This window comes from Panicum hallii, chromosome 1, assembly GCF_002211085.1.
Source record: "Panicum hallii strain FIL2 chromosome 1, PHallii_v3.1, whole genome shotgun sequence".
NCBI classification, from domain to species: Eukaryota; Viridiplantae; Streptophyta; class Magnoliopsida; order Poales; family Poaceae; genus Panicum; species Panicum hallii.
The window spans coordinates 59,805,460-59,822,052 of NC_038042.1; the positions used below are offsets into that span (position 1 = coordinate 59,805,460).

Consider the following 16,593-nt stretch of genomic DNA (forward strand, 5'->3'; position numbering starts at 1 on the left):
AAACATAACTACTCTAACAAATATTTTCTAAATTATAGTTATTTTCAAGTACTTATATGGCTAGAACGAGAATATACCTCAAAATCGACGTGTGGACAGGGCTTCGCCGCTTCCTCTTCTCTCTTCCTCTCCTCTCTTTCTCTTTTTTTTGATTTTTGCTGGATAAAATGGCATTTTTGGGGCAGGTTGGGGCTTAAATAGCCGTGGGGGGACCTCCCGCCCGACCAAAGGGCGGGATGCCCATCAGCACAACATCCCGCCCTTTGGTTGGGCGGGATGCCCTCCCAGGGACCTCTTCGCGAAGAAATTATTTGCGAAGAGGCCCTCGGGTGACATCCCGCCCGCTGGGTGGGCGGGATGTCCCGGGCCCCACGCGTCCCGCCCGTTCAGCGGGCGGGAGGCACCCATTTCTCTAAATTTTCCCAACGGCCACCCCTTTTTCGAATTTTATTTTTTTTATCCCTTTTTTTAAAAAAATTCGTAGATCTGCAGTCTGGTGACCATGGTGACACCCACCCACCATTGCATACTTGGATTTGCAGTCTCTTTTTTTTTTCACGAATGAGGATTTGCAGTCTTTTTTCTTCTCTCTTCTTCTCTTACTATTTTATTACTATACTTGCATATTTTATTTTATATTCCTCTGCAAAAGAAAGAAGGAAGGGCGAAATTCTCTGACGTAGACTAGCTAAGGTAATTGCTGCAGGTGTGCATGCAACGTAAACGCAATGGGAACGGAATGGAATAATGGAATGGGATACTATGCAAAGAGAAGAATACTCATTGTATTTTTTTTAACCTTTTTCTACACATCTCCTATCCAAATTTTACTGAAAATATATCCGTTCAAGTACTTATCGATTCTTGTTTTGTTTTTTTAAAAGGAATGGTTTGGCTGCATGTACGACAATAAAAGGGTTGTTTCGTAGAACGAGGAGGAGACATGCAGGCAGCTTTTTCCCTACCACACCTTTTGTTTGAATTGATGGAGTACTTATATACTAATGTAACGTTAAATGACGGTTCCATTCCATGGAGACCAACGTTAGTTATATTAATTATGGACAATACTAGTAAAATACATTTTGAATTGAATTGAATTTGGTGTGGGAAAAAGGAGAGGAGAAAACGGGCAACGGAGAGGATGGGAGACGGAAAAGTGAGTGAAGCCAGCAGCCACTCCCACTCCCACCCACTAGTCTAGGGAGGAGTAGTGCGCTGCTGCTTCGCTTTCCTCTCCTTTGGAGGGCGGACAAGGAGGCCAGCAGCAGCAGCAGCGGCGGCGAGCTCTTCTTCGCCACCAGCACCCACCCCCCACTTTCCCTTCCCCCCAAAACCTCCCCTCCTAGGGCTTGGCTTTGCTTACCTTCCTCCGATCCGCCCCCTTCCCTCGGTTTGGTGACCTCTCCCTCTTCCGTAATTCCTTCCCCAATTCTCTATCTTCTCATTTTCGAAATTCTTCTCAACCTACCTACCTACCTCTGTACCAGATTGATTGATCCCTTAATTCAATTTGCCGCTGCTGCTTCGCTTGCTTGCTTCCACAATCCCGACCCAGGGAGAACAAGAAGAAGAAGAACAACAGCAGCAGCATCACTTGCTGCAGCTGCTGCTGCTACTCCATTAGGCGGGTAGCAGGCACCCAGCCATGGCGTCCTCCTCGGGGGGCCGCAGGATGGCCCCCGGGGGAGACTCCTCCTCCGCCTCCCCCGCCTCCGCCGCCGGCAGGAGGATCCTCCGCACCCAGACCGCCGGCAACCTCGGCGAGTCCATCTTCGACAGCGAGGTCGTCCCATCCTCGCTCGTCGAGATCGCGCCCATCCTGCGGGTGGCCAACGAGGTGGAGGCCAGCAACCCGCGAGTAGCCTACCTCTGTGAGTTTCTGCTTCCTGCTCTGCTCGCTTCCAATTCATTCATCATTAATAAAAAATTCTGATCGCCCACCCCACCCCAACTAACCAACCAACCAGGCCGCTTCTACGCCTTCGAGAAGGCGCATCGCCTCGACCCGACCTCCAGCGGCCGAGGTGTCCGCCAGTTCAAAACCGCGCTCCTGCAGAGGCTCGAGAGGGAGAACGATCCCACGCTCAAGGGCAGGGTCAAGCAGAGTGACGCCAGAGAAATGCAGAGCTTCTACCAGCACTACTACAAGAAGTACATCCAGGCGCTTCAAAATGCCGCTGATAAGGCCGACCGGTCTGCCTGCCTGCCCACCCCCTCTTATTCCTCCTCGTGCAACTAAATCACTCAAGCTCTACCATCAATGCTTTCCCAGGGCTCAGCTCACTAAAGCTTATCAAACTGCCGCTGTGCTCTTCGAGGTCCTCAAAGCCGTCAATGTCTCCCAGAAAATCGAAGTTGATCAATCGGTAACCGCCATTGCCTTTCTTGCTGGAGCATCAGATGATATGGAGTAGCTTCTTGTCATTCTGCTTCTAGTTGCTTGCATTGCAGCTCCTGTTCCTCAATGTCCTATCCGCACAACCACCCCTTGCAGATTCTGGAGACGCATAACCAAGTCGAGGAAAAGAAGAAGTTATATCTCCCGTACAATATCCTCCCGCTCGATCCTGACAGCGCCAACCAGGCTATCATGCGCTATCCCGAGGTTGCCACCTATTTCATATGAAACTTGCCATCTTAGTCTCGTGGGATGCTAATGCATTTATGCGATGCCCTTTGTCGTCTGTCATCATTATGCGTGCAGATCCAAGCTGCTTTCCACGCTCTCCGAAACACCAGAGGTCTGCCATGGCCCAAGGAACACGACAAGAAACCCGACGCAGATCTTCTTGGCTGGCTTCAGGCCATGTTTGGATTCCAGGTTATCACACTCACCATCTTTTCTCGTTTCAAATCAGATACACATGCATACCATAATTGCTTGCGAGCACTGAATCCATGCCCTCTAACTTTGCTCATCACTCTGCAGAAAGATAATGTATCCAATCAGAGGGAGCATCTCATACTCTTGCTTGCAAACGTTCACATCAGACAGATTCCCAAACCCGACCAACAGCCAAAGGTATACACATCGACCAAACACATGAGGTGCTTGATGTCTTCATGTCTGTGGCATTTATCCATTTCTTGCTGGCTAATGTTCTCAGTTGGATGACCGAGCACTGGATGCAGTAATGAAGAAGCTATTTAAGAATTACAAGAGATGGTGCAAATATCTTGGCCGCAAAAGCAGCTTATGGTATGACGTGCTTATGGTCCCGTGAAGAGCTGCAGTTATTTGCTCTTCTCAATGCCAATTGACTTACTAGTTAATCATTTCCATTCTAGGTTGCCGACTATCCAACAGGAGGTACAACAACGCAAGCTCCTCTATATGGGCCTTTATCTGCTCATATGGGGCGAGGCGGCTAATCTAAGATTCATGCCGGAGTGTCTTTGCTACATCTATCATCATGTATGGCCGGTTCTGAGTTATTCAAATTAAGTATATATCATTGTATTTACTAAACTAGTGAACTGAATCTAACAACGTTTAGTTCTTCCAACATAATTGTCTGGTTACTACAAAATTTGATGCCGAAATAGTATGATGTTCAGCTTACCTGACCTCCACTGCACAATTCTGTTGGCATATTATGAATAATCACATTCTGTTCACGTCCACAGCTTGAGAGAGTATTTGTTGGGTGCAACCTTGCTTTGGTTCAAGACAAACATGCAAATGAGTCATCCACGTAGCATCTCTAATCTTACTGGCCTTTCATGCTCCTTTGTGGCTATTATGAACTTGTGTAAATGAATATGCATGCAAGTGTGCTTAATTCCCAAGGCTGCTTGTTGGTCACGATTGATTGGCTTTGGGTCGTTACAGTATTTGTCAATCATAAGTCTTGCTGTAAGATTATTTTTATGGAGTGTTGACAGTCTTATGCTGTTTCATAACAGATGGCTTTTGAACTATATGGTATGTTGGCTGGAAATGTGAGCCCGACGACTGGTGAAAATGTTAAACCAGCTTATGGTGGACAAGAAGAAGCCTTCTTGAAGAAAGTTGTGACTCCAATCTACAAAGTTATAGAGAAGGTACATTTTCTCAATTTCCATTCCTCATTGTCATGTTATGAAGCACAATTATATCCTTTGCAACTTTTACATAGGAAGCTGAGAGGAGCAAGACCATAAAATCGAAGCACTCACACTGGAGAAACTACGATGATCTAAATGAGTACTTTTGGTGAGTGTTGATCTGATTACTCGTTTTACTTAATAGTTGTGCGGGCTGCTATATCGAGAAAACTCATGCAATTATTTCTGCACCGCTGCTCAGGTCAAGAGATTGCTTCCGATTGGGATGGCCTATGAGAGCTGATGCAGATTTTTTCAAGACTCCAAATGATGTTCCTCGTCACCTTGCAAATGGGGTACGTCCCGTGATAATGAATTACTTACTGTACCTTCGTGCAATCGGTATGTTTGAGTTAGGTGACATTTTGCTAGAGTACCATATTAAGAGAATTCATAAAACCAGACATCTTCATGTCATTCCATAAACCTTACACTAGAAGCATTCGGTGAATATACATGTGTTCTAACTATTTCTGAGAAAGAAATTTCATCTGAGGATGGGACTGTAAAATATGCTTGATTAAGAAATTTCATCCGAGGATGGGACTGTAAAACATGCTTGATTAAGAAATTTCATCCGAGGATGGGACTGTAAAATGTTCTTGATCTTGCAGCAGTCAAACAAGATTCATTCGATATTATTTAGTATGTTTTTGCTATTAATGTAAAAAGGTGGTTTGCTATGCAGCAATGCATGTATGATACTATATGTAAGCTGTTTTCTTTTTTGTTCCCCATTTAGTATTTTTCAACCTTCTACTTAGCAAAGATTCTTAGCTCAAGTCTATGCTAAACTTCTGTTCTAATGCAAACAACTTTTCTAGCAGTAGGAAAAGCTGAAAAGGGATGATTCATCTGCTTGTTCTAGTTTTTAGGTTTAGCTAGAGAGAAGACTAGAGCTGATTAAACATGCGGGTACACTATTTTTATAGTTGGTACTGATTTTTCTTGTTCTGGTCCAGGAGGACGGACCTGCTGGTAATGACAATTGGATGGGAAAAGTCAATTTTGTTGAAATCCGGTCATTTTGGCACATATTCCGCAGCTTTGATAGGATGTGGAGCTTCTTAATTTTATCCTTACAGGTTTACAATTCTGTTTCTAGTTCAAGTTCTTTTGTCACTTCTTTTAGATGCTTTCTGTTTCCTTACCCTTATTTGTTACTTATGCTATCTTTTATTTTTTACATAGGCCATGATTATAATTGCTTGGAATGGTGGCACACCAAGTGATATCTTCGACCGAGGAGTATTTAAACAGGTTTTGAGCATATTTATAACTGCTGCTATACTGAAATTGTGTCAAGGTATGCCCCCCTCCCACTCTCTCTAGGTTCCCTTTCATATCATGACAAAGACTGATGGATACATGCAGTTGGTGCTGTTATTGACCAGGATTGTAGTTGCATGTCAAGTTAGATAGAAGTTGCCTTAGTCCTACTCCTACATGAATTTTATTGGATAGCTGCTGTGCTGTAAACAGCATAGAGAATTACTTACGGTATCTGAGTAATCTCAAATCCATTCTTCATTGAAGAAAGGGAAAAATATTGCAGCTTTACTTCCTTTTAGGTCAATTAAGTCTTGGAATTCACTGTCAGTATACTATGTTTGCAACTCGTTGCCTTGTAGCAATGGTCGGGATTATCAAATTATCAAGGTGCTATGTAGTTGTCTCATTCTCATTAACTGTGATCACCAAACAAGACCCTTTTATGTGCTAGGGCCAACCAGTATACACCATTTTGTAATCGATCATGATATTCAAACAGCTATTGATACCTGAACAGCTAGAGCTTCAACCGATCTGCTGTGGCAATACAGTTAAAAGGTCTACTGAAAGAATGTTGAGGGGATTTATGAGCGCATCTGTCCAAAAATAGCAGAACCAAAGGATATGCCTAAAACTCTATATCAGAGCTTGAAACTATGCTTTCTGTTCAATTTTTTACCTTGATATATTCAAGTTCCGCAACATAATTTGCGTAGCATGAAATTGGAGGAGCATTGTGTTTATTTAGGCTATGGAAGTTTTTGTTTCGTCATTTAATAAGTATTTTCTACTGCAGCAATCCTGGACATTATCTTGAGCTGGAAAGCAAGAAAAAACATGTCTCTTGTTGTTAAGCTACGCTACATCTTGAAGTTACTATCAGCTGCTGCTTGGGTTGTGATTTTGCCTGTAACTTATGCATACACCTGGGAGAATCCAACCGGTCTTGCAAGGACAATTAAAAGTTGGCTTGGTGATGGCCAGAATCAGCCATCATTGTACATTTTGGCAGTTGTGGTTTACTTGGCACCAAACATGCTGTCGGCTATGCTATTTCTTTTCCCTGTGATTAGGAGAGCCCTCGAGAGATCAAATCTTAAAGTGGTAACATTCATGATGTGGTGGTCACAGGTATTTTTCTGTTTGGCCTCTTTTAGCCGAATGTAGTTCTTTCGACCTTTAGGTAGTAATAAGATGCAAAACTTTTACAGCCTCGTTTATTTGTTGGAAGAGGAATGCATGAAGGCGCATTCTCCCTTTTCAAGTATGGTTTCCCATCTGAGCTTTTCATTCCTTTTGGTTATCATTAAAGGCCTTTCCTGATTGTCACTTCCCTTGCAGGTATACAATGTTTTGGGTCTTGCTTTTAGCCACAAAATTGATTGTGAGCTTCTACGTGGAGGTATATTCAGAATTAATATCTTCAATTTTCTATTATACATGAACATGAGTATATTCACGCATTCTTAGGCCTGTCTGGATGGGGAATCTGCCTAGGATTTAGTTAAAAATCCTTAAGTCCCCTCATTCTAATACTGAGGTATTTTGGCAATTCTTGATGCATGGTGGGCACTAAGATCCACATGCAACATAGAGGTGAAAATTGTGTAGTCAGGGGTCCTTAAACTAGTGCACTTTGATGGACCTTCCGCAAAATGGACATAAATAAATATTACCATTTATGTTTTCAATAAGTGAATCAACAGTAGGGCATACTATTCTGACGTTTGTAAATGGTTGGACCTGAGGTATTCATGCAAGTTTAGGTGTTTAAGTTCGAGTTCCATGTGAATTTTAGGACCCATGGTGCATGCTACTCTATTCTCTATGTGTGTTATCTCATCAATGGGAGGCTTAGAATAGAGAACTGTACCATTTATTGCCCTCCCTTTGTTGCTGATATGTCAACTATTGGTTACCCATCCTGTCCTGTGTACCTGCCTGCAGATCAAACCACTTGTGCAGCCAACAAAAGATATAATGAAGGAGCCAATACGGACATTTCAGTGGCATGAGTTTTTCCCCCATGGTATTACCTCTGAAATGATCACGATCTTTTATAGATATTTTGATATTTCCTTACTTTTTTTTTTAATCTGCAGCAAATAACAACATTGGTGTTGTCATTGCGCTTTGGGCTCCTATAATTCTTGTATGCTTCCTGTCCTCTTTTGTTGTGTTGAACAGTAGGTTCTCTTACTTCTATTTTGACTTGTCATGTTTGAGTGCTTCAGGTCTATTTCATGGATACTCAGATTTGGTATGCAATTTTCTCGACACTAATTGGTGGTATCTATGGGGCCTGTCGCCGTCTTGGTGAGGTTAGTAAAGCTGACTAATGACCTACTTATTATTCAGTAGACTGGTGTGGGTTGTCACTGTGTGACATTATTTTGTTAGCTATTCTCTTGTGCTATAACAAGTATGGATTTAAGATCGGAACATCTAGGTGCTCCGGTGCTTGGGGGGCTTGCGACTCCTCCTTTGTATTTTATTCTCTCTTCTTAATGAAATGAAACACAGCTCTCCTGCGTTTTCAAGGAAAAAAAGATTGGAAAATATCGGAATCTAGCACCCTTTTCTGTGCTACCATTCAAAATTCAGTGCAAATGGTCATAAAGGTCTTTGAAAAGAAATATTTAGATAGCAGTCAAGTATCACACAAAATTTAACAGAAAAATACAATTTATATCTGGGAAAACAAACAAGGCAGTCAGTGAATTAGAACCCTTTTCTCATTTCCCTTTTTATCTGTAGATAGTATCTTTTTTCAGCAGAATTTTTCTCTTCTCTTTTTCTTTCTGCCTCAGTGTGCATCAAATTAAGGATCAAAATATTTTAGCATGATAGAGTAATTGAGTTGATCTTAAATTTGTCAAATCTTTTGTAACTATTTGCACCATTTTTTGAGATCGGTACTGCAGCAGTACATGAAGGTACAGTTGTGTTGCGCTGGATACGTTCTCGGGATTTAAGTATCTCACTTTCTTTCAATTTTTTTTGGGGTGCATTTATGTTTGAATTGATGACCGTTTAACCTGCTTATGCATCTTGTTTTTGGGCTGGGGGTGGGGGGTGATCGTGCGTGTGGTGGAGCTTTTTTAACTTTGTACTGTTGCTGGTTCCATGATATCAGATAAGGACATTGGGAATGTTGAGATCTCGGTTTCAATCTCTGCCTAAGGCTTTCAATCAATGCTTGATTCCATCTGACACAAGCAAGAAGAGAGGATTCCGGGCTGCTTTCTCCAGTAAACCGTCTAAGGTGTGGATTCTTGTTCTACAGCCTTTACATGACAGCACATCTAATGTACATTTAAATCGCTTTAGACATAATTTTCTTTTATTCCATCACCTGGTACATTCAAATTGCCTTAGACACCTGAGGGCACCAAAGAAGAAGAAAAAATAGCAGCAAGATTTGCTCAGATTTGGAATCTAATTATCACAAGCTTTCGTGAGGAAGATCTGATAGACAACAGGTGCAACATCCAATCTTTACCCCCATTCATATAAGGACTTCCTTGTTTGCCTTTTGCCAAGCTGTTGTTTATATTTTTTTAAAAAAAATTGGCAGAGAGAAGGACTTATTACTTGTTCCATACTGCAAAGACCGCGCTATGGATATAATCCAATGGCCACCGTTCCTGCTTGCCAGCAAGGTATATCTTCTTGTAACTTGTTTGCTTCCTATTTCTCTGCTATCTGTTTTGGTAGAATGAGCTTTTGTGTTTCATTTTCTTTTATTGATTGTATTTCAGATTCCGATTGCATTGGATATGGCAGCAGATAGTGGAGGAAAAGATCGTGATCTAAAGAAGAGGATGAGATCGGACCCATATTTTACTTATGCTATCAAGGAATGCTACGCTTCCTTCAAAAACATCATATACGCTCTAGTGATTGGTCCACAAGAGAGAGAGTACGTTTGACATTCTTATGCTTCTATGCTACTAGACTCTTGGCTGTTAAAGCTTTGATTTTATTTTGATCCAGTTGATAAAGTTAACATATTATGGCACATATTTTCAGAGTCATACAAAAGATTTTCAATGTGGTGGATGAGCATATAGCAGAAGACACTCTGATAAAGGAGCTGAACATGAGTAACCTTCCTACCCTGAGCAAGAAGTTTATTGAGCTGCTTGACTTACTGGTATAAAATTAGTTATCATTGTTCTACCAGTGTTCAGTGTGGATATCATATAATTCTCAGTCCTTGAATGCAGCAAAAAAATAACAAAGAAGACCAGGGCCAAGTCATCATATTGTTTCAGGATATGCTCGAAGTGGTTACAAGGGACATAATGGATGAGCAGTTCAGCGGGTGTGGTTACAATTCTACTATACATAATAGCAGAGTAGCATTTAACTGTTAGTTTTGTTCCTATATGCATGTTTCCTTTTAACTTATGGGAAGCTTGTTTCTCATGCGCATTCACCAAATAGTGGGGAATATCTGATGTTATATTATCTGGGTACCAAATGGCTATCAGAGAATGGGTTATTTGGTTAATGGAAGTTGTTTCTTTTTTCTTGATTTTGGTGAGTATCTGTAGTCCTTCAGAATTTGATGGTTCCTCTGATAACAGATGTCACATTGTTCTTTGGTAGATGAAACAATAATTTTGTTCATAATGGATAATGTGCCATCACTAACATAGCAACATGCCTGAATTTTTCATCAATATCTTTGGTGATCACGTGCTAGGTTCTTGGTGGTTATTGATTGTATTATCTTTTGATTATATCTATTATTATCTCTTGGGCAGACTACTGGAATCAGTACATGGTGGAAATTATAGAAGACACGAAGGGATTACACCACTTGATCAACAAGCTCAGTTGTTCACAAAAGCCATTGATTTTCCTGTAAAGGAAACACAGGCATGGACTGAAAAGGTTCTGTTTCTTGTCTAGCTTTATTTATTATTATTTAGTATTAAAATAGACATATGTTTGATAATAAAGCTAACTTCTGTTTTTGTGGTTATGCCTATTTATTGGTTTCAGATAAAAAGGCTTCACCTTCTGCTCACAGTGAAAGAATCAGCTATGGATGTCCCTACGAACCTGGATGCTAGAAGGAGGATATCTTTCTTTGCTAATTCTCTTTTTATGTCTATGCCAAGTGCTCCAAAAGTGCGGCAAATGTTGCCCTTTTCGTAAGTTTTACCCATTAAGTCTGTTGTTCTTAGCTAGCTTGTGTGTACTGGTAATTTAATACGATTTTAAGTTGATAAATAAAACCTTTTCTCTTTGGAGAAAGGAAGCTCTACCTCACTCAGTGACAAACAGAACAGTCAATGCAATTCCTCAGATTTATTATTTAGCTGCTTATAGTATCTTGTAGCTAGCTAGAAGAGATGAAAATCTACAATCGTACATTTTTTTTAATTATTGAATATCTGCAATCGTACATTTTTTAATTATTCTTTTGAGGAAACTGCATACTTTATTCCATGAAACTATCGAATACAAGTGATTACTGGGCACCCAAGGACTCCACAGACTGAAATTAGCTATAAACATTATCCGCTTATACATGATACATTTCTCTTCATCTGCTCCCATCATATTGCTTCCTCTTCCAAACTTCTGGTAACTAGAGTTATAAACATTATCTGCTTATATGTGATGCATTTCTATTCATCTGCTCCCATCATATTGCTTCCTCTTCCAAACTTCTGTTAACTAGAGTTAAAAGTTCATATTGCTTCCTCTTCCAAACTGCAGTGTCTTGACTCCTTATTATAAAGAAGACGTTCTTTTCTCTTCACAAGCACTAGAGGAACCAAATGAGGATGGAGTTTCTATTCTTTTCTACTTGCAAAAAATCTACCCAGGTTCTTTGATTAATATCTTAATTTATGAATAAACACATCTCATTCCATGAATTCTTCTGATCATCAACATAATGTTTTTTATTCAACATCCTTGCAGATGAATGGAAAAATTTTCTTGAAAGAGTGGACTGCAAGAATGAAGAGGAACTCCGTGAAACTGAGCAATCTGAAGAGGAGCTTCGCCTTTGGGCATCATACCGGGGACAAACTTTGACAAGAACTGGTATTCTTTGGTCGTCTCTCAACAAAACATCTTATATAGTACATGTTCGATCGCTGATTTAATAATTGTTGTACTTTCTTACAGTAAGAGGGATGATGTACTACAGACAAGCTTTAGTCCTTCAGGCTTTCCTTGATATGGCCAGAGATGAAGGTATGAATACTTGACAGATGATCCTATTTCCATATTGTGGACACTGCATGGCTAATTCACTGATTTTACTTGCTTTCCTCAGATCTTATGGAAGGCTTCAGAGCAGCTGATCTGTTATCTGATGAGTCACAACTATTGACTCAATGCAAAGCTATAGCTGACATGAAATTCACATATGTTGTATCATGCCAGCAATATGGTATCCAGAAACGATCTGGTGATCCACATGCACAGGATATTCTGAGATTGATGACAACGTAAGTCTTGATTTAAGATCATTACTCTGCTTGAACATCTTGAGAGAAATTGACATTTCCTGCTTGCTTACAACTGGATTATGTTCTTTTTACTGAGTACCCACAGGGGAAGGGATTATTATTTGTAGTAAAACAGCTCAAAATTGTGTTTAGATAGTATTGTCCCAGGATACAAGTAATACAGATATTTTTGGCCTGTATGAGTGTATATTATGTTGGAAAAGGTGGCTCATACACAAATCCAGGGATATCTATACTAGCCCTACTAGGAGTAGGATACATACTTAACTGTGGTGGACAACATAACCTATGGGGTGCAAGCCCATAGCATATCTAACCAAGACAATCCCATCTGAAGCAAGTAGAAGCAATGAAGCACACCAGAGGATTTTTAAGTTTAGTTTCCTTAACACTACAATGTTGTATAGGGCAAGAATATGAGGGTCCAAAAAGGCTAGAGAGGGTTGTAGGACAGCAACAATTCCTAGACCCTTTTGAGGTTGTTCTTAAATAATAGACTGTTGGCTTTTTTTAATCTTTTACTTTTCTCATGGTTGCTCCATGGCTATTATTTTTGTTCCCTAAATGGAACTCAATTAGTTTTTTGTTCTTAGTTTTATTTGCTATGGCCATTGCAATACATTCTTTTATGTTACTTGTATTGAAGCTATGTGCTTCTAAATGATTGAAAGGATTTTTTTTCCTTTGGCAGTTACCCATCTCTTAGGGTTGCCTATATCGATGAAGTTGAAGAGCCTAGCAAAGACAGAAATAAGAAAATAGAGAAGGTTTACTACTCTGCATTGGTGAAGGCAGCGGTAACGAAGCCTGATGATCCTGGCCAGAAACTTGATCAGGTACTGTGAAATGGTTTTCAATTCAGTGTTAGTTATGCTGCATATGGATCAAATTATATTGTGTTGTTCCTACTATTAGTTTTTTTAGTGTTGTGCCTCTATATACTGGATTGCCTTTTTTTGTCTGTGGGGCATGCTAGTATGTTGCAGTCTGTGGGTCTGTAATACCCATACTCTCGTTCCAAATTGTATCCAAACCAAACTATTTTTACCTTTTATCCTAGAGCCAAATTTCGTGGCTATGTATTCTACATACATTGGCATTATATGCATTCTTAAGGCCAAAATAGGACCTATTGCATTGTTGAATTGGTCTAGTATATTTCATTGGAACTGTTCAAAGTGTCTACAATGCTCTAGTGCGACCTATTCGGAATGAACGTATTTCCTGATCTCTTGGTGCCAATGAGATAAATGTGTTTACCTATCATCTGTTCATGTTTTGCCGCATAGGATATATATAGGATAAAGCTTCCAGGGAATGCAATGCTAGGTGAAGGAAAACCAGAAAATCAGAACCATGCCATAATCTTCACGCGAGGTGAAGGTCTCCAAACCATTGACATGAATCAGGTATGCATCAAATTTTTCCCCTGGAACGGTTCCTGTGACAGTTTTTTACTATACCATTTTATCATGACAGGAACATTATATGGAGGAGACTTTGAAAATGAGGAATTTGTTGCAAGAGTTTCTTAAGAAACATGATGGTGTTAGGTATCCATCAATACTTGGTGTACGAGAACATATCTTCACCGGCAGGTACGCCCAAATTAGTTTTTAATTTATGAGTTTGTTTATCAGTGCCATTTAGTTGGATAATCAATGTATAATTTCTTGATTTCCTCTACAGTGTTTCTTCTCTTGCATGGTTCATGTCAAACCAAGAAACGAGTTTTGTGACTATTGGACAGCGTGTACTCGCTAATCCTTTGAGGTGATTCATCTTACTATGGACATTTCTATATCACATTATGATCCATAGAATTTCATGTTTTGTAGGTTTATACTTGTTTTTAGCATGGTTCTTCCTGATAATTAATATGTTGGGATATATGTTTTTTTTTCAATTCTGTAATGAACTAACAGTTATTGGGATTTTATCTTAATGCTTGTTATATGTTTTCAGTCAAGTTGGCATGCTTAGCTTCCCCCTACCCTCCCCTCTTCTAGAGTCAGTAACTTGATAAATTTTTGTTCTTTGCCCTGAACATGTTTGTACCCAGGGTTCGATTTCATTATGGGCATCCTGATATTTTTGATCGGCTTTTCCACCTCACAAGGGGAGGTGTAAGCAAAGCATCTAAGATTATCAATCTTAGTGAGGACATATTTGCTGGTACGCCACTGTTTTCCCCACCCCCCCATTATCGCTTAATCTTGAAATGTGGAAATTATTTTGCTAATATATTTGTTGCTTGATCACAGGATTTAATTCAACATTGCGTGAAGGAAATGTTACACATCATGAATACATGCAAGTTGGCAAGGGAAGAGATGTTGGTCTCAATCAGATTTCACTGTTTGAAGCAAAAATAGCAAACGGTAATGGTGAACAGACACTGAGCCGTGACGTCTACCGACTTGGACATCGTTTTGACTTCTTCAGAATGTTGTCATGCTACTATACTACTATTGGCTTTTACTTCAGTACAATGGTACAAACTTCTCCCTTGACTTTTCAACTTTCAGAACCATTGGCTAATGATGTGCAGCTCTCCTGCTCTCAGCGGTTTGCACGGGTCTCCTTAGACTCTTTTATCTTTTTAATATAATGATGCACAGCTCTCCTGCATGATCGAGAGAAAAAAAGAACCATTGTCCAATTCTAAACTTTGTAACTTTTTCTGTCTCTTCTCAGATAACAGTTTGGACGGTTTATGTATTCCTCTATGGGCGCCTTTATCTTGTTCTCAGTGGTCTCGATGAAGCACTAGCCACTGGAAAGCGGTTTATACACAATGAACCTCTCCAGGTTGCTCTAGCTTCACAGTCTTTTGTGCAGCTTGGGTTCTTGATGGCATTGCCTATGATGATGGAAATTGGTCTAGAGAGAGGATTCAGAACTGCGCTGAGTGACTTTGTACTTATGCAACTGCAACTAGCATCTGTGTTCTTCACATTCTCTCTTGGGACCAAAACTCACTACTACGGAACCACACTGTTACATGGAGGAGCTGAATATAGAGCTACCGGGCGTGGATTTGTGGTGTTCCATGCCAAATTTGCTGAGAATTATCGACTGTACTCGCGAAGCCATTTTGTCAAGGGCATCGAGCTGATGATTTTGCTTATTGTGTATGAAATATTTGGGCAGTCATACCGAGGAGCTATTGCGTACATTTTCATCACGATCTCCATGTGGTTTATGGTTGTCACTTGGCTCTTTGCACCATTCCTGTTTAATCCTTCTGGGTTCGAGTGGCAGAAAATCGTGGATGACTGGACTGACTGGAATAAGTGGATCAGTAACCGTGGGGGTATTGGTGTACCGCCGGAGAAAAGTTGGGAGTCATGGTGGGAAAAGGAGCAGGAGCCTCTTAGACTTTCTGGAAAGCGTGGCATTGTTCTTGAAATAGTGCTCGCATTGCGCTTCTTTATATACCAGTATGGTCTTGTTTATCATCTGAACATCACCACGCACACAAAGAGCGTTCTGGTAATTTGCTCATCTCATTAATATTAAAAGACATCTTTCTGATTTACGCGTATAAACAAGTGCTGTACCGGATGTAAAACATTTCTTTGATGGTCTTTCCAGGTTTATTGCCTCTCATGGGTCGTAATCTTTGTGATTTTGCTCGTGATGAAGGTAATCTGCTGCCTGTGCTCTTATCACTTTGGTCTGTTTCATTTTGATGTTGTATTTTTACCTGCTCAGAGATTAGAATGGATTGCTTAGGCTGTTACTTGATCAAATAGGTAGATCCTTGACGTGAAATTTTGCTAACCTTGGCTACGTGCTATGTCATTTACAGACTGTATCAGTTGGGAGGCGGAAATTCAGTGCAGAGTTCCAACTTGTGTTCCGGTTGATCAAGGGGCTGATATTCATAACGTTTATCTCCATCATCATAATCTTGATAGCAATCCCACACATGACAGTTCAAGACATCTTTGTTTGCATCCTTGCGTTCATGCCCACTGGATGGGGTTTGCTTTTGGTAAGTAGCTATTATCGATGCATGGTTGGTTTGTTTGGCTGATGGTTGGGTTGACCCTCCCTCGTGTGTTTGTGGCTTCAGATTGCGCAGGCTATCAAGCCAGCTATAACAAGTGTTGGGCTGTGGAGTTCGATCAAGGCGCTTGCCCGAGGCTATGAGATCATCATGGGCCTGCTGCTGTTCACCCCGATCGCGTTCCTTGCTTGGTTCCCGTTTGTTTCGGAGTTCCAGACGAGGATGCTGTTCAACCAGGCCTTCAGTAGAGGTCTGCAGATCTCACGCATTCTAGGCGGGCACAAGAAAGACCGGGCAACACGGAACAAGGAGTGAGTAGTATTGTAGACGCTCTTAAACTAGCCGGCATCCCCGTCTTGAGTGTACATTATGATTCCTCTTTCAACTCTGTTGGACTATTGTATAATGTAAGCGTACGAGAGAGAGAGCGAGCGAGGGAGGGACAGCCGGGGGTGATAAGTTAGCAATTTAGCATTGTCTGTGCGTGTTGCAGCCTTGTATTGGTTGATGATTGAAGTGGAGACCCTGGGATTTTTATATTGTAGTTGGAGGGAACTCTTCTGCAAACATGCCAACCAAGATTGTACTCGTATATATCATATGCTCATATATGCGTACTTGTTGCTAACAGTAGAGTGGAATGAGTAGATGCCAAACCACACATATCTGGGGCCGTCGATCAGAAAGAACATCAGGGGAAAGAGTAGAGAGAAAACG

The 16,593-nt window shown here is 40.8% G+C and overlaps 1 protein-coding gene across 4 annotated transcripts; it reads left to right on the forward strand.

Annotated features, from left to right (window-relative positions):
• Positions 1-1,201: 1,201 nt before the first annotated feature.
• On the forward strand, positions 1,202-16,493 carry LOC112890783 (callose synthase 3-like). 4 transcript variants are annotated; one of them, XM_025957653.1, is made up of 42 exons: positions 1,202-1,416; positions 1,491-1,874; positions 1,971-2,196; positions 2,276-2,369; positions 2,498-2,608; positions 2,708-2,824; positions 2,933-3,025; positions 3,111-3,202; positions 3,292-3,418; positions 3,910-4,047; positions 4,122-4,198; positions 4,292-4,385; positions 5,052-5,174; positions 5,281-5,395; positions 6,158-6,492; positions 6,573-6,625; positions 6,703-6,763; positions 7,309-7,390; positions 7,464-7,513; positions 7,596-7,682; positions 8,498-8,626; positions 8,740-8,843; positions 8,939-9,023; positions 9,123-9,283; positions 9,394-9,517; positions 9,591-9,688; positions 10,134-10,263; positions 10,375-10,526; positions 11,098-11,207; positions 11,305-11,430; positions 11,515-11,583; positions 11,666-11,840; positions 12,553-12,697; positions 13,151-13,270; positions 13,341-13,459; positions 13,551-13,634; positions 13,924-14,036; positions 14,126-14,355; positions 14,559-15,356; positions 15,459-15,509; positions 15,676-15,861; positions 15,943-16,318. In XM_025957653.1, exons 2-42 carry the CDS (start codon positions 1,649-1,651, stop codon positions 16,189-16,191), a joined length of 5,859 nt encoding a protein of 1,952 aa, XP_025813438.1. In that variant the 5' UTR covers positions 1,202-1,416; positions 1,491-1,648; the 3' UTR covers positions 16,192-16,318. The 4 variants fall into 4 exon arrangements, with proteins under 4 accessions (XP_025813438.1, XP_025813431.1, XP_025813445.1 ...); XM_025957646.1 differs by having other exon boundaries at positions 1,202-1,398; XM_025957660.1 differs by having other exon boundaries at positions 1,202-1,393.
• Positions 16,494-16,593: the final 100 nt, after the last annotated feature.

What these genes read in the sequence shown, in the direction of transcription:
- LOC112890783 (XM_025957668.1), top strand. Translation starts at nt 1,649, where the DNA reads ATGGCGTCCTCCTCGGGGGGCCGCAGGATGGCCCCCGGGGGAGACTCC. An exon ending in TATACTGAAATTGTGTCAAG is followed by an intron (nt 5,396 to 6,157) that starts GTATGCCCCCCT and finishes TTTCTACTGCAG; the next exon opens with CAATCCTGGACATTATCTTG. An exon ending in CCTGTCGCCGTCTTGGTGAG is followed by an intron (nt 7,683 to 8,497) that starts GTTAGTAAAGCT and finishes CCATGATATCAG; the next exon opens with ATAAGGACATTGGGAATGTT.